This window comes from Rhinatrema bivittatum, chromosome 2, assembly GCF_901001135.1.
Source record: "Rhinatrema bivittatum chromosome 2, aRhiBiv1.1, whole genome shotgun sequence".
Classification (NCBI taxonomy): domain Eukaryota; kingdom Metazoa; phylum Chordata; class Amphibia; order Gymnophiona; family Rhinatrematidae; genus Rhinatrema; species Rhinatrema bivittatum.
This window is the reverse complement of record NC_042616.1, coordinates 99,927,181-99,953,864: the sequence shown is the minus strand read 5'-3', so window position 1 is coordinate 99,953,864 and position 26,684 is coordinate 99,927,181. Positions and strand designations below refer to the sequence as shown.

The 26,684-nt window shown below is 39.9% G+C and overlaps 1 protein-coding gene across 3 annotated transcripts in view; it reads right to left on the bottom strand.

The window, feature by feature from the left end:
- Nucleotides 1-26,684, bottom strand: part of UBE3C (ubiquitin protein ligase E3C) — a 496,047-nt gene that overhangs the window by 318,722 nt on the left and 150,641 nt on the right. For all 3 annotated transcript variants that reach the window (XM_029588499.1, XM_029588501.1, XM_029588500.1), the window contains 3 exons: nucleotides 20,188-20,274; nucleotides 14,330-14,487; nucleotides 13,991-14,223 (listed from right to left, as the gene is read on the bottom strand). In XM_029588499.1, coding sequence (XP_029444359.1) covers nucleotides 13,991-14,223; nucleotides 14,330-14,487; nucleotides 20,188-20,274 — 478 coding nt within the window. The remainder of the gene's footprint in view (nucleotides 1-13,990; nucleotides 14,224-14,329; nucleotides 14,488-20,187; nucleotides 20,275-26,684) is intronic.

The following is a 26,684-nucleotide window of genomic DNA, read 5'->3' as shown; positions in this document are numbered from 1 at the left end:
AAGAAATACCATGCGTGAGATAATCAAATTTGCGGATGATATAAAATTATTCTTATATAGTCTGAAAGAATTTAGTATTTTTTATTTTATGTTGTATGTTACCATTTATGAATGTATTTTTGGAAGACACATAGAACTTTGGATGGAGTAGCCTATAATTATTTTAAATAAATAAATAAATAAACAAATGTATGATTTATGGTCTCTTTATTCTGTATTTGTCTCCAAAAGTGAACTGACACCTGTGGGTATATTTTGTTTAATATATGAGGCATTAAATATCATCTGAATTAGATCTCGTATCCATTTTCTAAAACTGTTGATGCAATATTGTCAAATGATTTAAATAATAGTTTTGCTGGGTGGCTAAAACTGGTCAGGGATTTCTTTATTGCATATAGGGCTGTTAAGAGGTTTTCTTGTAATATCTTATAGCCAAGTTGCCAGATACGGTTAATGGCAGCCCAAGGCATGCATAATCTAGGGGTTTGCTCTACTGTTTGGTTATTTTAAAAAAAACCTGTAGTTTGTGTTAGAGATTTTTAGGCTCAATTCTGTTGGTGATATGTGAGCCAGGGAAACATAATAAAAATGAACAAGTCTGATTATATTCTGTAAATGTAGGTGGGGACAGGGAAGACAGAGAACATGGGGCAGGGGGCGGAGAGGGTAGAGGTAGAGAGGATACTGATGCTGGACTGAAGGTAGGGATAAAGAGGTGGAAAGCAACATAAAGAGTGAAGGAGTTTATTTATTTATTTATTTTATAAAATTTGATTTCAATGTTATTTTAAGTTCAAAGCAGAATACAATAAACAACAATAACAAATATGTGTCTTGGTGGGGCCACCGTGCCCCATCATTCTTGTGAAGGCGTTTGGAATTTTCATAGTTGAAAGTTGGCAGCTCTATAAGTGAGGACCGTGAGGTCCATATTCAGAGGCATGTAGCTGGATAATTCAGAAGCTATCCAGCTAAATGAATATTTGGGCACTTATCTCTAGATTTATCAAAATGCTATAATTATAGCAGAAATAGCGCCTGTGATAAAAAAAAATAGGGGGTGTGTGGCAACGATAATTTCCCTGCTCCCATGCTGCTTAAGTAATTTTTGCAAGGTGCGATAAATTTATTGCACCTGCACTAATTTTCGCTTCATGCTCTGATTAATCAACCGCAGAAGCGTTACAGCAACAAAGGTTTTTATTGCACATGCCATGGGGGGGGGGGGGATGGGGGAGAGAGAGCGTCTCATTATGTCAATTTACTATTTACACCACTGTAAGAGGGGGCACTTTTACATACATAGTAGGAGGTACGAACAGCAAAGTTGGCAGCACTAAAGATTTTCTGCTGTTTGAATCGATGAAAGGTACAAGAGGAGCTGATTTGTACAATGTACTCTCTACCTAGTTTCAAACAAGCTAAGTAGAGATTGCATCAAGTGTTATCGTGGGTGTTAGGGCCCTAACGCGAAATGATAAATGACACTGTTATTTGGCTAAAGCTGGATAACTTAAGGGAGTTCTGGATGGGAGTTAAGTTAAGTTAACTGGATAAATCATCTGAGTAATTCCGATATTCAGAGTCTGGTGATGCCAAAGATAAAGTTATCCGGCTAACTTTAAAATAGCCAGCTATATTCAATAGTGTGGCTGCACTACCGAATATATCTATCCAAAGTTAGCCAGATAGAATTTCATAGATAAAATTAGCTGGTTAAATTTATGTTAAAACTGTTATTCTCCTAATATTTTTTCCTGTAAACCGTTATGATGGCAAAACCGAATATACGGTATACAAAACATGTTAAATAAATAAAAAAAATAAATAATTTTCCTATCTAGTGACTGAGTATGGTTTATGCCCATAATTTTAACTATATTATTAGCTTTCTTTCATCCCAAATGTTTGATAATACCGAATATGGATTTAGTTATAAATGATAAAAATCAAGACAATATATGTAGCCACATTTATTATAGATTCCCAAAAATAAGTACATGCCAATAAGCAGGATTTATTGATCACAACCCTAAACCATATTAAAAAAACAATAAAACTAGAAATAAAATTGTAGGGTCCCTGACATATAACAGTGGAGAGTAAGTCGAATGCTAGGATGAGCATAGAGAAGAAAAGAAAGTAGAAAGCATGTTGTGTAAAATTTATTGATGAGAGCTCATCTGCAGCAATGTCCATTTCTTGAGACTGCATCGCCAGTAGGATTATAGACACACAAACAGTTCAAAGAAGGACTATCCACCAGAGCAGTCAGTATCATAAATCCTAGTAGCTGAGACTTAAGGACTATACCCTGGAAAAGAGGAAGAAGGGCAGATATGATAGAAATATTTAATTACCGCAAGGATATAAAAATGTGAAGAAGTATTTTTGATAGCAAGGAAATTCTTGAATAAGGGGTCAATATAGAAAATTGGTAGGTGATAGACTCATGAATAAAGTAAGCATTTCTTCATTAACTAGTGACAGATGCATGGAACAGCCTACCAGTGGACACAATAGAGGATGAGACAATACTATTTTTGAAGACATGATAGAACAAGTACAGAGGATCTTTAGCAGTAAGAAAGAGAATTCAGAGACCAGACTCAGCATCTGTGGTACTACAATAGAAAGAAAATAAAGCGAGGAAGGGCAGAATAGGTGACTTTGGTGGTCTTTACCTGCAGTTAATTTTTATACCCACATATAACTTTTATTCTGAGTGTAAACATAAAATAAACAATAGGACACTAAAAGGAGACAGAAAAAAAACAAACAAATGAGACCGCTAGAATCATAAAGCAAGCTAGCCAGTATTTTCCACTTAATTTTGTCTTCTTAAGTTGGTTCAGAAAGGAGAAATTCAAAAGTGAAAAAATGACTACTGCTGACAAATGAAAATTCCAACCTAATATAAAGAAGTTTCATTTCATGCCAAAGCAACGGTTCTATGCTTCATTGTAATGCAAGATGTACAGGTTTTATCAGATTCTAACTATATTCTTACTTTGCCAGGTGAATTTTAGCACTACCACTCTAAGCAGCATGTCAAGAGATTTCCAGAATACTATATCTCAATTTCATTTTTCTATTAAGGCATTAAAATATGTTGTGGTGTGCAAGCTAAATGCAGTTCAGTTTTTTTATAATGAATATGCATCCATATTATGACTTTTTAAATCCTAAATCAGTGGTTTGGTTTTTTGCTTTAATTGCTTATAGTCTACTCAACACACTGACTTGTGTAAAATTACAGTGAGATTCATTATCTACTAGGAAAAAAAAAGAAAGTCAGTATTTAGCATTAACAAACAAAAGTGAAGAACTAATTATATGCACTAATGAAAACCTACAACAGCTCTAGAACATTATGTACTAAATGGCTTACTTTTGTTAATGTTCTTTAAAAAATTGTCAGGCTTGACACATTTATAGCTTTATTTGGTGTTAAGACTTGTGTACATTAAATTCAGAGTTTATTTGGCAATCTTAGAGGTACCTAATTAAATGGAATTGTGTGAACATATTAGATCAGTGCTTACAAATTATAATTTCAGTGATGCATTAGTGCTGCATTCACTGCAATCAAAACATTATCAGTTACTCTCACTGCTACTAATGCTCATAATGCTCATGCTCATAAGTGAAATGTGTTGTAAAATCAGACAGAAAGGGTTGGATTGTGACTATGGTAGACTTGCAGAATGAATAAGCATCCCTTAATTAGCCCATAAGGTTAAGTGCAAGCATTAATGGTCCCTTCCTAAAGTCTAGCATGACATCTTTCTCCAAACATGGCCAAGAAGAAAGTTCCATTAGCAATATTAATACAAGCTTAGTTGATCATTTTCATTCAATTAACTTCTTTCAATTAAATAGATAGCTTGACAAAAGCAGTGATAAAAGACCAAAAGGGACAGCTGATGACTCGAACTGAACATTAGTGGGCGAGAGGTCACTGATATTAAACGGACTGTAAATCTAGCATTCAATTTGGAAAATGCATTTCTTCTGCTCCCACTCCTTTAATGAGCAATTTTAGCTGACTAGATGCGTTTGCTACAGAAATTTCACAGCAATGCAAGGGCTTTTTTTTTTGTAAAATTTATATTCATGGTATATCATTGCTGGACATTCCCAGTCACTTCTGATACTAAATGTTAGCATAAGTAAAATTGTATAAGAATTTATCATAACTAATTTTAACTAGTTTAAGCTGTAAAAACAAAGAAAAAAAAAGTTGGAACTCCATCTGCTGCACCAATACAGTCTCTGAAAGAAACTGATCTAGGAAGGAAAAAAAAATTACTTATTGAGTAAAGCATGTCTGCTTACCATAAAGGGTGTTCTCCATAGATAGCAGGATGAATTACCCATAACACACAGGTAACTACATCTGATGGCACCAAACATACCCTCCTCTCTTAGTTCATAGAGCTTTCGTTCTACTGTGCATTTACAGGAATTCCCACATGGATGATGCCTCATTAGCCCCTCATTTGATTATAGAGCCTCATGAGCCCCTCATTTGATTCTCAGCTTAGGCTGAGAATTCAACTCTTCAGGGAGGCAGGTGGGTATTAAGCAATGCTAATTCATCCTGCTGTCTACGGAGAACACCGTTTATGGTAAGCAAACTTGCTTTCTCTTTTGACAGGCAGGGCTGAATTAAGCCATGACATGTGGTGGAGTCCAAAACTGAAGGAGCGCTTACTGAAAATGCAACTTGGCCCCACCATGGAGAGTGGCCTATAGGGTGAACAGGCAGAGCGAAACTGCTTGTCCAAATTTACTGTCTCTACATGATAGATCGCCCAGACAATAATTGGACGTGAAGATGTAAACTGATGACCAAGTTGCAGCTTTGCAGGTATCTTCAATAGGCATGGCTCGCAGATGAGCCACTGAGTAGCCATGGCTCTCACCTGATGAGTCTTCACAGAGTCTGATCTGGAGGTCAGCCAGAGCATAACAATGCACAATACAGTTTGTTAGTCAATTGGACAAAAAACTGCCCAAGCGATTAAGATTGTAAGTGATAAACAGTTGTGAGGCTTGAAAGAGAACTCAATCACATAGTCATTAGTAAGCTAAAGCCCTATTGCAGTTCAGTGAATGAAGGGGCTTTTCTCTTTTGTATATGTGCGGCCTCTGGAAAGAACATGGGTAACACAATGGCTTGATTAATATGAAATGCTAATATTACCTTTGGCAGACAGAATACAACTCTTTTGTGAAAGAATTGCATATATGGTGAGTAATGTACCAATGCCTGAAGCTCACTGACTCTTCTAGCCGATGATTGCAATTAGGAATTAACACTTTCTATGTGGGGAATTTCAAGGAAGATGACTCCAGTGGTTCAAAGTGTAGTTTCATAATCTGTGCCAGTACCACACTGAGATCCCATAGCACTGATGATTTGGCTACCGGAGGACTCATATGTCATAAGCCTTTCATGAATTTTGATACTAAAGAATGAGTCGATATTGATTTCCCCTCCACGTGGACATGGAAAGCCACTATGGCAATCAAATGCACCTTGACTGATTTCACAATCTTGAGAACCCAACCGTCTTTAGTGATCTTTCCCCACTCCTCCAGGTAGAGATGAATTCTTCTCCCCTACTGCAGTAGCAGAATTCTGGACATCAAGATTGGTCAAAAGCTGGGCCCAGGTTTGAGCTGTGTCTGTTGTGACATTTTTGGCTGACATCTCTCAAGCTGCCATTCACAAGTTGAAGCTGTTGCTGTGGAAGCACAGATGGAGCCCGATACCACTGGAAGTGGCAGAAAAGGTGTCTCTGAAAATAGGAGAGCTGAAAAGCAAAATAAGGATGCCTCAATGATGGCTCCTGCTTGGAGTCCATTAAAGAGAGAGTAGACCACTATATGTTGCTCCTTGATTTGAGCAACCGTCACACTGAGTTAGTTTCCAAAGAGGTGATGCCCAGTGCAAGGCACATCCACTAACTTGTCAGATACTTCTTTGCATTAACTACTAGCCTTAACCAAGCCAATTGGTGAGCTCCAATGGTTGCTGATGATGATCTGTCAAGTGTTGAAAGACTCATATACTGAATGAATGAGATGACATTCTAATTTTTCAAAATCTTCTGAAACTACTGAAGATTCTTCTTGAGGGGCTCCCTCTGGACTACGACACAGTTGCTCCAGGTGGGGGGGGATGAGAAGAAGGGAGGTGCATGGAGATCAGCAGCACCACTGAACAAATAGGATCAGATATCTTCAGATGAAGACCTTAGTCCAAAAGCTTTGATGGCGACAGAGCACTGGAGATAATGAAAAATGAGAACAGCCTGCAGATATCCACATTAATTTGTCTCTCCTGGGTCTAGCAACAGTTTCAATTTCTGAATGCAATCATTAAGTACTGCCCCATATAAAACTGATGAGCTGCAATGCAGGATTGTGCATCAAGCTCTGAAAAACCTTTTTCCCAAAGTTATCTAGAAGCCTAGTATCTTTGTCTGGTGGTACATTGGATAAGATCCTTGTCTTCTTTAACCATTTCAGTACTGATTCCACCACAACTGATTAGTAGGGAAGCTGTACTACCTTTTAGCCCAGAGTCTTCTGAACTCTATATTTGAGGTTCAGCTTCTTAGAAAGTTGGGCACAGGAGACCAGATTTTACCTCTTTCTTGTTTGTAACTCTTGCAAGATCAAGTGTACCAGGATCACAGCAGGTTCTACCGGAGTTTCCAAGATCTGGAAAAAGGTCAAAGACTCCCAGGGCCTTTCCTAACTTATCCAAAAACCTACAATAGGAGTGGTCATCGGGTAGTGATGTGTGCTCAAGAGTTTCAGATAGGGGGTCTGAAGGAATTCCCATCAATCCTTCCTCTGATTTGAGGGGTGAGGGAACACTAACCCAGGACCCCAATGATGATGCAGTAAACTGAGGTGGGGGTCTTTGGTCATCTTGGAAGGGAATATTCCTGGGAAATTACCTCCAATTGGCTGAACTCCACAGCGATAGAGTGGCAAGGGTTAAATTCTGCCCACGGGAATTCTGATGAAACATCCATCAGCATAGAGGTGAAATGGATTCTCCCTTTGATATCAAATACGATACTTTGGACAGAAGAGGTTGGAAAGTGCCCTACTTGTCCTTAGCTGCCAGGGAGGCAAAAAGTCTTCACCAATTCTGTTACTTGGTCTAAAGGCTAGCGTGTCCTCTGACCAGGAATTGGGGGAGCAAAATCTTCTGAAACTACTAAAGATTCTTCTTGAAGGGCTCCCTCTGGACTACGACAATTGCTCCGGGTGGGGGGGGGGGGGGGGGGATGAGAAGGGAGGTGCATGGAGATCAGCAGCACCACCGAACAAACAGGATCAGATATCTTCAGATGAAGACCTTATTCCAAAAGCTTCGATGGTGACAGAGCACTGGAGATAGGGGGATGTAATACCGATGGAGCTGATGAATGTTGCATCAACTTCGGTAATAACTGCTTCAGTAGCACAGAGGCTCCGGGCGCAGACAGTGCCAACTCATATGTCAATGGTGAGGAAGGCAGATGTGTTCAAGGCATCACAGCTTGATGTATTACAAGAGTCGAGTGCACCAAGGCAGACCCTGAACGTTGCTTTGACAGCAACATTGGTACTACTGGCTTTCATGTATGGTGCTTTTTCTTTTTAGGTGACACCAAGCCCTGAGGGGGCCCATGAAGGGCTCACAGACTCCTAAGTCTAGCGCTTTCGCACTTTACTTGACCCCGACAACATGGAGAGCTTTAAAGCCAGCACCAAAGTGGGTGGCGCTCTGCTCAATTCAAGACCAGAGGAGCTAGAAGATGTTCCACTCCAGTAAGAGGATCAACTGCGACTCTAAACAAACCTTACTCCTGGGGGAATTCTGTTGAGGGGCTGCCAAGGAAGCAAAGTATCACAAAGGTGTTGAAAATTTAAAGAATTCTGAAAAATGACAAATACAAAGTTACCATAAAACAGAGAATGAGTATATATCCATTCAGTAGCTCAGATGAAAAAAGACTTGAGGGGCTCACAAGGCAGCACCCATGTAGTAATTACCACATGTACTCAATAGAGCAAAAGCCCTATGAGCTAAGAGAGAAGAGTCCATTCAGCACCACATGATGGCATCACCCATGTGTCATGGCTAATTCAGCCATGCTTGTCAACAGAGAATTACAATACTTTTTTTTTATTATTTTATAAAAGCAATACTAACATGTTTATAAATAATTCAGTCATTAGAACAAATAAAATCAAATACATCCCTTGTAGGTCTTTGTAGGTTATAATATTTTTAATTGGATAAATAAAAAAATACTGTAGTATAGGAACTCTCAAGACTACATTGATCCTTTCTTCAGTTTATCTTTCTTAGGGCCTGATCTATTATTAGAAAAAAACCTCTGGCTATGAGAAAGAAAGACTTAGTAAATCAGAACGTTAGTATTATTCTTCTAGGTCTATGTAAATCTGGGTGATTTTATTAGTCATCGCCTTTATCAATATTTTCCTTAACTACCCAAACTATGGTGACAGTGTAAATAGCTGAAATGATGGCAAGGTGGTGATCTTTTGTAAAATAATTCACATCATCAACAAATATGCTGTTTATTCTGAGAAAAAATAACAAAAGGAAGACAATTTCTACAAAAACTAAGACAACGTAGGATTAACAACAACTGAAGAAATAATTATGCCAAGAAACAGACAAGCTAGTATTCTTAGGATGCCAAGTGGTACAGCCTCTTCAGCATAAGTTTGTTTTATTCAAATACTTGCTAACAGCAATAACAGGAAACACTTCATGGATGATAACACTGGAGTTTACACTCTGAATAGAGCTTATTTCACATACCTGCTCTTTGTTTTATATACAGTAATACTTTCATTACTGCTGACATAACCCACTAACATCCCATGTTAGTGGGTTATGTCTCAAAGTGAGTTCCCAACATCCTATTTCATTGGCTCCAGCCTCAAGCTCCGGCATCCCCTCGTATTCCAGCAATTTTAATAAGCAACTGAGCTCAGCCGGCCTTCACAGCCTCAGGCACCTCCCTAACCAGCCCTACTCGATCTACTTGTCTCTCTTCGCCCACCTATCTAGCTACCATGCGTTCCTTCAACATTCCCATAATCTACAACCACTTGAGGAGACTCCCTAAGCCCTACACTCACTCACTCATTCACCAACAGAGGATCATTCCCATCTCGATATCGCCCGTCACACAATTACTCGGCCTGGCACTTTTCTCACTGACTTTATTCAATGCACAATCCATTTCCAAAAAAACGCACATCCTCAACGACCTCCTCTCCGAAACTAAACCAGACATCTGTGCTATCACAGAAACCTGGTTAAAAACCACAGACAGTACTATTAAATCAGCTCCCCACCCAGGCCTACGACCTCCTCTCTATTCCCAGGCTCAAAAAAAAGAGGAGGAGGGCTGCTCCTAGCAGCCAAAAAAGGGCTAGGCCTGACCCTACAGGCCACTAATGCCTCAGCCAACCTGGAATTTGCCCTCTTCAAATCAAAATACCTCCTAATCGGATTAATTTACGCTCCCCCAGGAATACTCGAGGCAGACCCATCCCCCATCATCGAACTCGTCGCTAAACACCTTAATGCCGGAAAACCAGCCATCCTTATGGGAGACTTTAACCTTCACGTGGATGTTCAACCTTGCGCCACCAAATGCAAAACCCTACTCACCTCACTCAGCCACATGGGTTACAGACAAATTGTCAACGATCCCACCCACAAAGCAGGTCATACGTAAGACCTTATTTTCATAAATGAAGGAATACCCCCTCCTACCAACCCAACATGCTTACCAGTCCCGTGGACGGACCACCGAATCATCTCCACGGCTACAGAGATCAAGTAACACCCTCCTCAAGCAACACATTTGACCTCAGTATCTGTCAGAAAACCTTGCACCGGAGAACTCCTCAGCTCGCATCTATCCAAGGAACTAGTTCACCTTGACCTTTCGGACGTCAACACTGCCACGACATCGTGGATCAACATTACCAACAGGGTTGCAGATTAAGTGTGCCCCATGACCACGAAAACACTCCATCCTGACAAGGACAACAGGAAACCCTGGTTCACCCCTGAGTTGAAGTCGCTCAAACAGGAGCTCAGATTTAAGGAACACAGATGGCGTAAAAACCCTTCCACAACAACCCTCTTGGCTTATAAATCCTGCCTAAACTCATACAGAAATGTCATCAACAGAACCAAGAAAGAATTCTTCTCTATCTCTGACTCTATATCACTTTATCTCTGACTCAAGAGCTCTGTTTTCCTATGTATCAGCCCTCACAAAACCAACTACGCCCCTCATACCAGACGCACAAGCTACTAACAAAGCCAAAGAACTGGTGGTTTACTTCGAGAAAAAAATCGCCACCCTCGTCGCACCCCTCAAGGGGCCCTCTCCTCAACCTAATTACTCATCCACCACCGGCTCCCAACGCTCGCACTCAACCCCCCAGCAACAAAACTCAACCCCAGCTTCTCTTGCCACCCTCGAGCTGACGTCCGCTTTAGAAATAGAAAACATCCTCAAGAAGATGAAGCCTTCGTCCCACCCTTTAGACCACATCCCATCCAATCTGCTGTTCTCCATTCCTAACATCATCGCCAAACCTGTAGCAGACATCATAAACTGCTCACTGTCACAAGGCCAAGTCCCTGACCAATTCAAGCTTGCAATGCTCAAGCCTCTCCTCACAAAAACCTAACCTACCACCCACAGACCCAGCCAACTTCAGACCCATAGCTAACTTTCCAATGATCGCTAAAATCATGGAGAAGGTTGTAAACAGACAACTATCCGAATTCTTAGAAGAAAACGATATCCTCACCTCAAACCAATTCGGATTCCGAAAGTCAATGAACACCGAATCATTATTAGCCTCGCTCTCTGACACCATCCTCCTTAATCTGGAAAAAGGTCAACCTTTCCTACTCGCACTACTGGATCTCTCCTCAGCGTTTGACACCGTGAACCACTCGTGCCTCCCTCAGCGTCTAGCAGACATCGGCATCACAGGATCGGCGTTCAACTGGTTCAAATCTTTCCTTGAAAACAGGTTCTACAAGGTTAGGATTAACAACAAAGAGTCACACCCTATCAGCTCAAAGCGGGGGGTACCCCAAGGATCATCCCTTTCACCCACACTATTCAACATTTATCTCCTCCCACTCTGCCTTCTACTAACCAACCTCAAGCTAACACACTTCCTATACGTGGATGACATACAGATCCTCATCCCTATAGCTGAATCTCTCCACAAAATGTGGTCTTATTGGAACAGCTGCCTCACAGCAATCAACAACCTGCTCATCAGCCTTAACCTCGTACTAAACACCAACAAAACTGAAATCCTCCTAATAGTCCCAGACAACTGCACCCCGCTCAACCCTCCAATTTCTTCCCAACTCACCCTCACATGAATCGACCACACTTCGCAAGTAAGAGACCTTGGTGTGCTACTAGACAACCAACTCAACTTCAGCAAGTTTGTAAACACCACCACCAAAGAATGCTTCTTTAAATTGCAAGTATTAAAAAAATTAAAACCACTTCTACATTTCCGAGACTTCCGCCTGGTACTACAATCTATCATCCTCCCGAAACTGGATTACTGCAACTCACTCCTTCTGGGCCTTCCTGCTAGCACTATCAAACCACTTCAGATGTCCAGAATGCGACGGCCAGGATCCTCACTAACACTAACAAAAGGGAACACATCACCCCCATCCTCCACAACCTTCACTGGCTGCCTATTAAATTCAGGATACACTTTAAAGCCCTCATGATTCACAAGGCCCTACACAACATCTCCCCCCTCAACCTATCTTTTCAACTGCAACAGCACATTTCTAAGAGACCGATCCGAAGTGCGTACAAGAACATGCTTCACATCCAGCCGGCTAAAACCTCACTGAGGAAACGAGCCCTGTCCACTGCAGGTCCCCCTCTTTGGAACTCGCTCCCTCCGGACCTCCGCCAAAAACCTTGCCTTTTGACATTCAAAAAGAAGCTAAAGATTGGCTATTCACCCAAGCCTTCCCTGAGAGCTAAGACCTGATGAAGCGATAGACGGTATCGACTCCAGTCCATTTATCCCACTGTACATATGTTTTGAGTTTGTACTTTACTTCAGTTAATCATGTTTTTGATTTTAGTCCATTGTCTCCCTGTAAGTTCTTTTCAACTTGTTCCAATGTATTCCGCCCCAGAGGCGACAGTTCAGTTCCATGTAAACCGGTGCGATATGTATTGTATACAGGAACATCGGTATATTTATTTATTTATTTGAAGCTTTTATATACCGAGGTTTAGCACATGCCTTCACCCCGGTTTACATTGGAACGAAACAATGATACATAGAACAATTTGAGAAACAAAAGTATATGCAACTAGCATATGGAGAAGGATATAACAGGAAATAACTAAAAAATAATTTAATTCAAATAACGAAAATGAAAATAGAAACGAAAAACGAGGAAGGTATATACAAACTCGTGCTCTGAATACAAGAAAGTCTGAATGGGAAAAGAAGGAAAAGAGGGGGGGATGGGGTAGGTAATGGAAGGAGGAAGGGGTAGGAATGCGGAGAAGAGAAGAGGGGAGAAGGATGGGAAGCTTAAGGCATCACAATTGTGGATTGCTTAAATCATCATTGAAAGTCTGGCTGAAGATCCAGGTTTTCAGTTCTTTTTTGAATGATTTATTTTCGATGATAGTGGTGAGGTAGCATGGTAGGGCGTTCCAGAGTTTAGGCCCCGCTATGGAGAGAGCTCTATTTCTGGTGTTAGTAAGCTTAGCCATGGGATATGTGGGTATTTCGAGTAGACGTTTTTCAGAAGTTCTGGTGTTCCGTTGAGGTTTGTGGGGGTGGAACATTTTACTGACTGCGGAGTTAACTGAATTGTGTAATGCATCGTGGATGATCGTCAGGGTTTTGTATTCAATTCTCTGAATGATTGGTAGCCAGTGTAGGCTTTTTAATATTGGGGTGATGTGATCCGATTTTTTATTTCCGGTCAGTACTCTTGCAGCGGCATTCTGCAGTAACTGCAGCGGTTTTAAGGTGGATTTGGGGAGACCTAATAACATTGAGTTGCAGTAGTCTAAGCTGCTGAATATCAGGGATTGTAGAACTGTTCGGAATTCCTTATGGTGGAGGAGCGGCTTTAGGTGTTTTAGTACATGAAGTTTATAGAAACCTTCCTTGGTTTTGGCTGCTATGTGTGTTTTTAGGTTGAGATCTTTATCGATCCATACGCCGAGGTCCTTTGTTGAGCTTTTTAGAGGTATGGATATGTTGTTGATTAGAAGAGAGTTGTGGGCGATGGTTTGGTCTGAGACGTTTCTCAGACCAAAAAATTAAAAATAAATAAATAAATAAAATATAATAAATAATTATTATAATAATTATATAATATATAATAATATATATTTATATTATTAGAATTATTAGAATTTGTTGTAACCCTTGAAGTTCAATTTTCTTTATGACTCCTTGTGTCTGAAACCTGCACTTTGATTCCCAACCCAGTATCAGAAATGAATCCACACGCTCTTTAGTGAGTAACAGTTTTATCTTTACTGGAATGAATGACTGAAATAAATCTGTTCACTTCCTAAGCATCTGCATTTGTCATATAAACACATGTATATAGTACAAGAGAAAACTCAACTTTGTCATAACTCATGTTAAGTATTTCAACCAGAATCAGCATGTGATATAGCACCCGACCTTAAGCAGTCTCTGAACAAGCAAATAATAAATATTTATTATATAAATAAATAATTATATATTATTATATTATTATATAATTATATATTATTATAATTATATTATATTATAATTATTATTTATTATATAAATAAATAAATAAAATAAATAAATAAACAAATAAAAAAATTAAAAATAAATAAATAAATAAAACACATACCTTAAACAGCTGAATCCATCGCTTCTGTTCTGCCTGTATACGCTGCTGCATTTCTATATTAGTTGTGACGCCAACACTTTTGAATGCTGCAATGTACTCCTCACGCACTTCTGGTTTTGTTTCAGGATAAGCTAACTTGATGATTCCTAAACATGCATCTCTAAGGCAGCGGGACAAAATTATCAGTTCTTCCAAAGTGAAAGGCATCATCGATGATTGTCTCTGATCTACAACTAGAATATATAAAAGTTAACTCAGGATTGCAAATGCATTGCTCCAATCTAAAGCCTCTCCTAAAAGATAAGCAGAAGCAGTAAATATTTAAGAGCCAGGTCTTACCTTCTATGGGATCACCAAAGAATTCATTATCATGTATAGAAATAAGTGAATGACTGAATAATGAACTAAAAAGGTAAAAGAGGGGGATGATCCGATTGGAATCGTCTAAAGACATAGGAGATCCTCTTGAAATCACCTGAATAAGTGGCACCATAGACCTTGTAAGATAAAAAAAACAAAACAGAGTAAGCTTTTTGCAATCAAATACTTTTTTTCACTGCATGTGACAACAGTCAAGTGAGACAGAATATTTTACGATACAGAAACTAGAATGCTTGAAATGGCACAAAAGAGTTATCTTTATTTACATTGGCCCTACTTAAAATGTGCACATTGGTAGTGCTACTTTTAATTCTTGTTGGTAGATACATTGACATTCTGCTAGCCAGAGAATATGATGTCTGAGGTAGCATTAGCACCATTGTATTTAATGGCACATTTACAATGGGAATGTAGTTTTCAACTCTGTTTCAACTTCAGATTTGAATCCTAACAAATCTGCCAGCAGGAACAGAGGTTGGCATAGAAAACTTGCGAAACAATATCAAGCTTTTTGCCTATTCTACAAAGCTTCAGCTCATTGAAAAGCTACAATTTTCCCCATCTCCTCTATATACTGCATATGTGTGTTTGCATATAAGAGATGTCCTCACTTAGAAACATTTCCAGCAAGCAAATTTTTACTGGGTCTAAGAAGAGGTGAGACTTGATGAACAGTGGCTTTCATTTATGGAAAAGTATTTTTCATAGATACAGAAAAGGAGACAACTTTTGCTACATCAGGCCCATTGTCAGGGGCAGCCGGGATCAATCCTGTGGCCCCATTTTCCTACAGTGAAGCCACAGGGACTTCGAATCACCAAGAATCCTGCAGAATACTAAGCAAAGCAAGGTTAGGGTGACCCACCCTCCAAAGGCTCCCAATTGGAACAATACTAGGTGTGTTCCAAATACAGGGCTGTATATAAGGAGTTCTAGCCTGACACCCTTTGCTGGTCCAACAGTCCACACAGAGTTCACTCAGTGATATCCTGCTGCCTGTTTTTTCCTGTGCGTCCTGGTCCCTGCTCTGGTTCTGGTCTTCAGGTCCTTTCTGGTTCTTGCTTACATATCTGGGAAGTCCCAGAAAACTGCCTGCACCCAATGGCTCAACCCATGGGAACAGTGGCTGCCTCAGCCAGAAGAAGATGGGTCCAGACCACCTGGCCTCTCCCAGGTATGACCTTGCTTAGATACCGTATCTTCTCTCCATCCCCAGCGGAGCAGACCATGACACCTATTAACTGATGTATAAGGCTATAGATGAAAGTCTAGCTTTTTAATGCAGATTATGGTTTATTTTATTAACTCCATTCCCAGTTGAATAGAAAAGAATGACGAACTTACAGGGACATCCATGCAAAACAATAATATTCAGCAAGGACCAGCATAAATCTAGTGGGTTTGAAACATACTGGAACTTGCTATATGCTCAAAGCTTTGTCTGGAAAAAGTGGGACATACATACTGCTAGGTGATACACTTAAAACTAACAGAAAATATGTTTTTACTCAACACATAATTAAGTTCTGGAATTCGTTGCCAGAAGATATGGTGTGAAAGCTATTAGTCTAGCTGCATTTAAAAAAGGTTTGGACAAGTTCCCGGAGGAAATTTCCATAATTCATTATTAAGGTGGAGCTGCAGAAATCCACTTATCCCCGGGATAAGCAGCTTGATATCCATCTACTTCTTGAGATCCTGCCAGGTAATTGTGACCTGGATTGGCCACTGCTGGAAACAGGATACTGGGCTTGATGGACCTTTGGTCTGACTCAGGATGGCAAGTTTTATCTTTTTAAGTACTCATTTATATTTTCAAGGTTAAAGGATTAATAAAGTATATTTCATATGCAAAACAACAACCCCAACACAATCCTATCACCCTGCTACAGTGAAATTGACAGACCATAAGCAAATCTTTTATGTTAAGTAATTACTTTAAAATTTGAAGGTGTCATAAAAAATATATGCTTTTCTCTCTTTTAAGGTAAATTAACAGCTGCCAATAGTCTCTTTCTTCCTTTCTTTCATTCACATTTTCTTGTCACTTGTTTGTTTATGAAGTCATTTAAGAATTCTTCTTGCCTTTCTACTAAAGAAACTTTCTGATTAGCTTGTCACAATGAGAATTTTAGAACACATAAGATCAAATCTACATAACTTAAGATTTAACCTTCTGGCAAATTAATTTTGTATTTAGAAAAAAAAACTATGTACATATTATGCATATTTTTGGATGGTTTTATTACTCTCTTGTCTAACTCCTCTTCTCCTTCAAGCATGATGTACTGGTTTGGCCTCCTCAAAATTCTGTTCACCAGAGAATGCACACACATGCCTAATGCCTTATTTTCTTTCCCACGCCATCTGACATGAAGCATTACATTTCCTTTTAGTTGGTTCTATGGTGATTGACAAGCTACTGCAAATTTAAGTAGTTTGGTAATAAAGGGTTAAATTTGCAAAAGCTTAGTCATGATTTATGCAAGTGAAATATGGAGTTGAATGTATAAGTTGACTGCATATGGTTTGTAACCTGTTTGGCCCCTAACTGGACAGGCAGGAAATAAAATGCAATTAAACGGAATTTCAGCAAAAAAAAACCATAAGTTGATGATAAAAATTTAGTGCATAAAAAACAGGTATTCCCAGGGGAGGGAGAATTTCAGAGGCATGTAATAGGTTTCCACAGAATTTGAATTTGCAAAATGTTATGCATGTAAATAGCATGGCATTTATGTGGAATGTTTTACACCCACTTTGCAACAACTAGTTACACATGTATAGTTAGCCACATAATCTGATATTCAAACTCAATATGTGTACCTTCTTGTTTGAAATTATGCACCTAACTTTGCAGTTAGAAGCACCATAGGTGTTGGAAAGGGAGGGCCCATAGGGGCCATGCCCCCCCCCCCCCAAAAAAAAAAAATCAGTCGACTTTATTACTCCTCCTTCCACTTTCAAATTGCTGTGGCAGAGGGACCTTCTTTAAAAAAAAAATAGAATGCATTAGTGGCCGTGAGATAGGGCTTGTTGTATTATCTCTCAAAGGCTTACCTGCCCCGGATCTCCTCACTTACTGTTGATTAAATAACACAAGAGGATGAGGAGACAGGAGCTTTACAGAGCCTCAAGGGCCTCATTCTCCTCCTCCTCCTCCTCTTCTGCTGAGTCTGAGAGTCATGTTTGTGAAGTACACAGAGCTCATAGAGAAACAGATATACTGCAAAGGTTTAATGCTCGATACAGGGACAGGGCTGTGTTTAAAAAATGCTTGTTCACAGACAGAGAACAAAAGGGTTAATGCAAAGTCTGGAAAAATGTGAAATCTTCCTGTGTAAGCTTTGTGATCGTATGGCTATGTAAACAGATACCATTTCTGCCTTTAAAATGCTTAATGCAAGGCAATGTCTGTCTTTGAAACTGCTGTGAGCTTTTTCTTTGTTTACAGTAATTAGAGCTGATTTCCTTTGAAACACTCTGTGAACCGCATGGCAGGAAACAGCATGCTATGTAATGCAGGCTTTGCATCGCTTTTTAAAATACTTTCTAATGCTGTAAACAAAAGGGGCAGGAGACCCCTAGAAACTCTGCCTGCAGTGATCGCCTCCAAGAGCTGATTTTCTCAGGGAAGTAATTTGCCATCGATTGTACATAGCTCAGTTTAGCTCTCTATTCTATTCTGTTCTCTATTTCCATTTGTATTCTGTGATGCTCTATTATAATCTATTTTATTACTGCTTGAAGAAATATATTACCTTATTATAGCTAAGAAAAAATATTACCACTTTTTACCTATAATTACTCTCTCTGAATATTATTGCTATTTATATAAGAATATAACAAAACAGGAAATGGAGGGAGGGTAGATGAATGCTTGATCAGTTCTTATAAGCTGGTCATTTAGAGGGTTGAAAGGGCATACACAGGAATCCCCAACATAGGTATACAGAATTGGGAACAATCTGAGGAATCTTTAAATCTACACCCAAAACAGTGTTTTGAATGACTTCATTCAAAGAACAATACTAGGGCTTGGTAGGAGAGGAGGAGAAGAACGAGGCACCCAAAAATGCTCTCATGTCTTCCTCTTGTATAATTTCATCAACAGTTGAAGTTGAGGAAGGTCCAGTAGGCCACAAACAGAGCTCATCCCGCACATGGCTGAAGACAACAAAGGCATGGTAGGCCACAAGCGGAGCCTATTCCGCTCATGGCCAAGGAGCATGAACACGAGAGAGGCCAGGGAGACCCACCTGCACGTGATGAAGATGACGCAGACTGAGTGTGTAATAGAATGCCAGGAGTGTGTGTGTCTGTGTGTGCAGAATAACAGCACACAGAAGGGTTTGTGATGTGTGATCTAGAGTCTGAATGAGAGAGTATGTGACAGGGATTTTCTGAGGATGTGTGTGAGATTGAGCCAATGTGAAGGACTGTGTGGTGAGAGAGAGGAAGCCTACGTGCAGGGATATGTGAGTGTACAAGAGAGAAAAGAAGCCTATGTGAGGATGTCTGTGCAAGAGAGAGAGAGATGGATATGTGGGTGTGTGTGCATGAGAGACAGGGAGCCTGTGTGACAGAGTTGGACAGGGAGCCTGTGTGAGGGGCTTTTGGGAGAGGGATCAATCTCTGCGAGTGGAAGGCTGAGAGGTGGAGACTGTGGAAGGGATTGAGCCTGTAGTTAGAGATTGAGAGGGCAGAGTGAAAGGAGATCTGGCTAGGGAAGTAGGGAGCAAGGTTGGAAGAGACACTCTTACAGTGCACTTCTAGGAGAATTCTCAAAATATTTGTTATCTCTGGCTAACAGTTTCTGTATTACATTTTAAGTTAATTACTCAAAGACTGATGTATATTGTGTTATTTTGACAAATATAAAATTTGCAGAATGTTAACATTTTGTGCACAGAATTCATCGATGAGTACTCTGTGTTCTCTCTTCCTATACACATATCCCTCTCCAGACCCAGTGTATGTAAGAGAATGATAGTTGGGGGTGGAGGTGGAGGCAAATTACATGCCCCCCCCCCCCCCCACACACACACACACACACACACACACACACCAAAAAGGTGTTCCGCTGCCCTTGAGAAGCACTATTATAAAATTACCCCAAAATTGTGGCTTCTTTATTATAAAATTTTTTTATGAAACTGAACAATTTACAGGAAAAAAATGTGCCAGTTGTGAGCTTACAATTTTAAAAAACTATCTAAATGATGATATGGTTTATATACTACCAGATGAAATGCTGAGTCTTTTGTGGTATCGGAGGAAGCTCACTTACTAGAGATCTCAAAATAGTTATGCTTTATAGAACTTTAGAGCTATGTATTAATTTTACAACTAAAAGGTCATTAATGAGCTTCCCAGCAGGAAAGTAATTCACAGTTTCCCTTTGAATATCCCGCCAGCAAACAATGCAGGTACAAAGTACTTGCATACTTTGTGTCTGCATTGAAGCACACATAAAGAACATGCTATAAAGTACACAGAAAGATATATAAATGCAATCTCATGTACCCTTTCCCTCCTCCAACCAGTCCCCAGCCCCTTTTTTGTGCAGAGCAAAATATGTGTATTTTTTACCTACAGATTGGAGGGAGAGGGAAGTGCAATGATCAAAAGGCTTTTTTAGGCATGCCCAACATACATATATATACATCTATCTAATTAACTGGTTTGTTTATAGACAAACATATTCAGTTTACAGTGTACATGGATTAATTAGACAACACTGTATATTACTGGAAAAAAAATCACATCTGAGATTGTTTGGAGCAGCACAAAAAAAATAAACTACATATACATACCCTGTAATCATTCTTGTAGTCATTGAAGATATTAGATGCCAGAGGTGCCTTAAAAATCTGGCATTAAAAGCCAGACTGTAAAGAAGTCTGAAAAAGATTTAAAAATAATTAATGGAACAAATGAAAATTGTCACATGATAGCACAAAGAATGTGGATGCCCTCATTCTGAATTCCATGCGCCAACAAATCATTACAAAAAACTAGATTCTCCAAATTATAAATTCAGTACATGATCTATTAACAAGATCCACATTCAATGTTTCAGTCCACAGCACTGACTAGTATCAGGGATCATAGGCATAGTTTGAGTGTTTAATTTCAGCGAGGCAAAGGATAGGGAGGTAAGACTGGTAGATGGGGAGTGCAAACTTTCTCCACTCTCCCCCCCCCCCCCCCCCCCCCGGTACTTTCTCTCCACCACCTGCCCTGCAACATCTCCGCCATCTCTCTCTCTCTCTCTTACCCCACACCCCCTGCCCTGCAACATCTCCCCCAACTTTCTCTTTCCCTCCATTCTGCTGCCCTAAACACCAGGGCAGGCGCTTTGTTCAACAGCCCCAGCACTGTGTTGGAGGGGGCAGTGCTCCCCAATATCTCCTAATCTCAGGGCCAGACTGAGACATGTTGGCACCCAGGGAAGGCTAGTAATTTGGTGCCCCCCTTCCCCCCCATGGTTGGGTGAGTACAGCCTTCTGTACTCACCCAACCTTCTGTACAACCAGAAAGGAACCCATATGGTACTAGGCCTATTGTAACACATATTGGGTGTTTGCCTGCCATGAATAAAATGAATTATAGTTACAATATAATAAACATCCCATAACAAAACAACACTCACTCTGTATCAACCCTACCTATGAAAAAGCATCACTGCAAATATAATACTAACCTCTAAAACATCAATACACCACCTATTAAGAGAATGCCTCACCACAGCCACATATGCAGAACCCAGACAGACCCTTAAATACAGAATAGAGCAACCATAAAGTATAATTAGAGACATATAGCAAAAACTGAACTGGAAATCGCAACAAGCCAGACTCTGTATGCTGTGGAAAAATGGAAAAACTGAACCATCACCATGCCTCAAACAATAAAATCAAGAAATATAAAACCAATTATAACAGTAAAAATATACTAATAAAAAGAATATTTCAAAAGTAGGTGATGAATAGAAGATCCAATAATTAAAACATATACAATTTTTTTTTTATTTCCCAAACATCAATAAAATATTTCAAAATAGTCTCATCTGCCAAAAAATAAAACAAATAAGGATTTAAAAAATTAACTCTCCAACTTTTGATTGAACCTTCATCTCTTGCAACCTAATACTGAACCAAACCATCCTCTGGTCACTGTTTCCCAAATGATCAGATGATGGTGTGGTTTGATATTAGGATGCAAGAGATGAAACTTCATTCTAAGGTGAGGGTCCTAAAGTTCAGGAAAACTAACTTTCTCAATATGGGGGAGTACCTCAAGGAATCATTAGCTGGGTAGGAAAATATAGGGGAAGTAGAAGAGCAGTGGGCAAAACTAAAGAGAGATATCATAAGGGCAACAAAACTTTATTAGGGTTGTAAATAAAAGGGAAGAGAAAAAAAAAAAAAGAGACCATTATGGTTTTCTAAAAATGTAGCTGAAAAAGTTAGCATTCATAAACTACAAGAGATCGCAGAAAGAGGAAGACAGCCGACAATATCTGGAAAAATTAAGAGAAGCTGGGAAAATAGGAATACAAAAATTCAAATAGAAGAAAAAATAGCAAATACAGTAAAACAGGGGGACAAAACTTTTTTTTAATGATATGTTAATGACAGAAGGAAGTGCAAAAGTGGCATTGTAAGACTCAAAGGTGAAGGGGAGGAATATGTAGAGGCTAAGGAAAAAAGCAAAATTGCTTAACAAATATTTCTGTTTGGTGTTCACTGTGTAAGGTCTTTGGAGTAGGACCATATAAAACAAACACAAATAAGACTGGAAGTGAGGTAAACCTCAACTGATTTTCAGAACAGTGTATTCATGAGGAGCTAATTAAACTTAAAGTAGATACGGCAATGGGGCCAGATGGGAAACATCCAAGGGTACTAAGGGAACTTAGAGATGTCTTGGCAGCTCCACTGGCTGATCTTTTCAATCCTTCTTTAGAGTTTGGAATAGTTCCGGAGGATTGGATATGGTTCCTAGTCATAAAACTGGAAGAAAGGAGGAGGCTAGTGTTAAGCACCACGCCATTTCTTTTATGACACTTATGGCCAGGGAGACAAGAACACTTAGTTTTTGGTAGAAAGCATAATTTTTTATTGAACAATATAAGTATTCTTGGGAGATGCTGATGCCATGCCTCTGACAAACTGACTACCAGCATCTCATCGTATACAGGAAGTGGTCCTTCTTTAGAACATAAGAACATAAGAAATTGCCATGCTTGGACAGGCCAAGGGTCCATCAAGCCCAGCATCCTGTTTCCAACAGAGGCCAAAAACCAGGCCACAAGAACCTGGCAATTACCCAAACACTAAGAAGAACCCATGCTACTGATGCAATTAAATAACACACCTTGCACTTGTCCACATTAAATTTCATTTGCCATTTGGATGCCCAATCTTCCAGTCTTGCAAGTTCTTCCTGTATCACAATCCGCTTGTGATTTAACTACTCTGAATAATTTTGTATCGTCTGCAAATTTGATAACCTCACTCTTTATATTCATTTCCAGATCATTTATATATATATAATGAAAAGCACCGGTCCAAGTACAGATCCCTGAGGCACTCCACTGTTTACCCTTTTCCACTGATAAAATTGACCATTTAATCCTATTCTCTGTTTCCTGTCTTTTAACCAGTTTGTAATCCATGAAAGGACATCACCTCCTATCCCATTACTTTTTAGTTTTCTTAGAAGCCTCTCATGAGGGACTTCGTCAGACGCCTTCTGAAAATCCAAATACACTACATCTACCGGTTCACTTTTATCCACATGTTTATTAACCCCTTCAAAAGCCCCGCTTCTCCTGCTGTGAAACCTAATGGTCTCTTTTATAGATAACATTCAATATTGTACAAGGATGGAAGATTCTAGAGTGCGTGACTGCCTTAGAGAATAATTTATATCAGTTGTCATGTCAACAGCATGATAAGATCATCCCTAGCTACCCCTGAGTATTTCTCCAAGGTGGGGCCCATTTACCGTCACTCTTTGGATAGTCTTTTCTTCTGTTAGAATCTTGCTGGTCAGGGCAATTAACACATCTGAAGTTATGTTTACAGATACTCCTGAGAATGGTGCCTCTTATGAGAGGATAGCCTGAAGTTCCCGCCGTTGTCTTCTCCTTTTATGACCTTATAATTAGGCATCATAGGTGGAGCCAGCTTGACTGCCTGTCCAGATGTCCTAGGAATTCTGCAAGTCATTCTCAACAAGTCACTTAGAGTTCATACAGTCAAGGTAGGCTAAGAAAACCAAGGATTCTGGGGCATTTTCCTTTCTCCATGTTGGTTTTCTGTTCAGGCACACTCATCAATGGGAACTTCAAGCCAGTTAATCTAACTTCTGTGGTGTACATACTAATAGAAATGCAGCTAAAACAGAGGATAGTGCAATTATTGGAATCCAATGGATTACAAGATCTGAGGCAGCATGGTTTTACCAGAGGTAAATCTTGTCAGATGAATCTGATCAATTTCTTTGACTGGGTGACCAGAGAGTTGGATCAAGGAAGAGCATTAGACACAGTGTTCTTGGATTTCAGCAAGGCCTCTGACACGGTTCCTCACAGAAGACTTATAAATAAATTGTGTGGCCTTAGTATGAATCCTAGAGTGACTGAATGGATTAGAAACTGGCTGAGTGGGAGGCGGCAAAGGGTAGTGGTAAATGGAGTTGTCTCTGAGGAGCGGGTTGTTACTATTGATGTGCCTCAGGGATCTGTGCTTGGACTAATCTTTTCAATATTTGTGAGTAGAAGGGTTGTCGGGAAAGGCTTGTCTTTTGAAGATGATTCCAAAATCTGTAACTGGGTGGACAACCTGGAAGGAATGGAAAACATAAGGAGGGATCTAGAGAAGCTCGAAGAATGGTCTAAGGTCTGGCAGCTAAGATTTAATGCTAAAAAATGAAGAGTAATGCAGTACTAGATGTGAAATTCTTCTAAACACAAAGGAAGAGCGGGACCTGAGGGTAATTGTAGCTGATGATCTTAAGATGGCCAAACAGGTGGATAAAGCAACAGTAAAAGCCAGAAAGATGCTTGGTTGCATAGGGAGCAGAATGATCAGCAGAAAAAGGAAGGTGATATAGCTCCTGTATAGGTCCCAGATGAGACTTCACTTGGAATATTGTGTACAATTCTGGAGACCACACCTTCAAAAGGATATAAACTGGATGGATTCTGTCTAGAGGGTGGCTACTAAAATGGTCAGTGGTCTTCCTTCTAAAGCATATGAGGATAGAATTAAAAGATCTAAACATGTATACCCTAGAAGAAAAGGCAAGATAGGAGAGATATGATAGACACATTCAAATGTCTCAAAGGTTTCCATCACAAGAGGTGAGCCTTTTTCAATGGAAAGGAGGCTTTAGAATGAGGGTTCATGAGATAAGGGTGAAAGGGGTAGATTCACAAGTAATTTTAGGAAATATTTCTTTATAGAGAGGGTAGTGGATGTGTGGAACAACCTCCCAGTGGAGGCAGTGGAGAGAAAAACAATATCTGAATTCAAGAAAGCATGGGATAAATACAGGGGATCTCTAAGGAAATAATAATAATTATAATGCTAAATTAATTGGACATATGGGCAGATTGGATGGGCCATATGGTCTTTTTCTGCCATTATGTTTCTATGATTTCCAGTCACCTTGAGATTGTTGTGGATTAGAAGAATGGTGCACAAACTTTCTCCCCTCTCTTTTTATGCACACACTCATACACATAAATGTGCTCGCCCTCACACACACGATCACACACAGATGCTCCTTCTCTCACAATGCTTGCACAGATGCCTCCTCACACATATGCTCACATTCTGCCTCCCTCACACAATGCTCATAGATGCATACACGCTCCTTCTTTCACACACAGATGCTGCCTCATACACATGCTTTTGCTCACACTCCCTCCCTCACACATGCCTGCACACACACACACACACACAAAGATGCTCACACAAACATGTGCACCTTCTCGCTCACATGTCACACATATAGGCTCCCTTCAAACACCCCCCCCCCCCCACACACACACACACACACACCCGAGTCTTCAGCTGTTCTTTGGTTGGGATCCACTGGCAGCCCTAGGCTGTCCTCTTCACTTTGGCTATCAGTGCATTAGGGACCACCAGGTGACCCTGTGGCTTCCTGGGATCTTCAGCCACTGGCGGGTTGGGGCCTGCCAGGTGATCATGTGGCCTTCTCAGATTTTCGGCCATCAGCAAGTTGGGGTCCACCGGGCAGCCTCCATGGATCTTCAGCCACTGGTGAAATTGGACATCCCTGCAGCCTCATCGAAACTCTGTCCACTGGATCTTCCATGGTGGAAGCAACCAGCATGGCACAGAAATGGTGAGGTTTCAGCACCCTATTGGTTGATGCCCCAGCCGATTGCCCGGTTGGTCTGCCCCTTCATCCAGCCCTGCCCAAAATATGCCCATGTCAATGGATATGATATAGTGCACAGTTTTACTGTTTTTTTGTTTTTATTATACTTGCAGCTACACAGTTCAAAGTTAATTTTAAAAGGATGCTTCATACTTAAATTCCAATCAATAATCATCTATATGATGTGCAGAAAATACACACAAGATGATACTCAGCTTCCATACATAAATATTTCTTTTCTATTTACTTGATTTTGGTATCAAAATTAAATATATAAACAGTACAGACATTCAAACAAATGTTTTAAAAATGCAAACAGCTGTCATTGTAATAGAAAATGTTCCTGAAAAGCTAAAGACATCCCAGTATACAAGCCCATTACAAAATGTTAGACACACACTGAAGGGCAAAAAAAAACAAAACAAAAAACCTGTGGTGCCTCTCTGCTTAACCTCAGCCCTGCGACGGCAGTGCCTTGTACCTGTGCAGCATAAGAACATGCCATACTGGGTCAGACCAAGGGTCAATCAACCCCAGCATCCTGTCTCCAACAGTGGCAATCCAGACCATAAGAACCTGGCAAGTATCTGAAAACTAAATTTATCTCATCTTACTGTTGCTAGTAATAGCAGTGGCTATTTTCTAAGTCAACTTAATTAATAGCAGGTAATGGACTTCTCCTCCAAGAACTTATTCAATCCTTTTTTAAACACAGCTACACTGACTGCACTAACCACATCCTCTGGCAACAAATTCCAGAGTTTAATTGTGCATTGAGTGAAAAAGAACTTTCTCAGTGTGCCACATGCTAGCTTCATGGAGTGCCCCCTAGACCTTCTATTATCCGAAAGAGTAAATAACCAATTCATATTTACCCGTTCTAGACCTC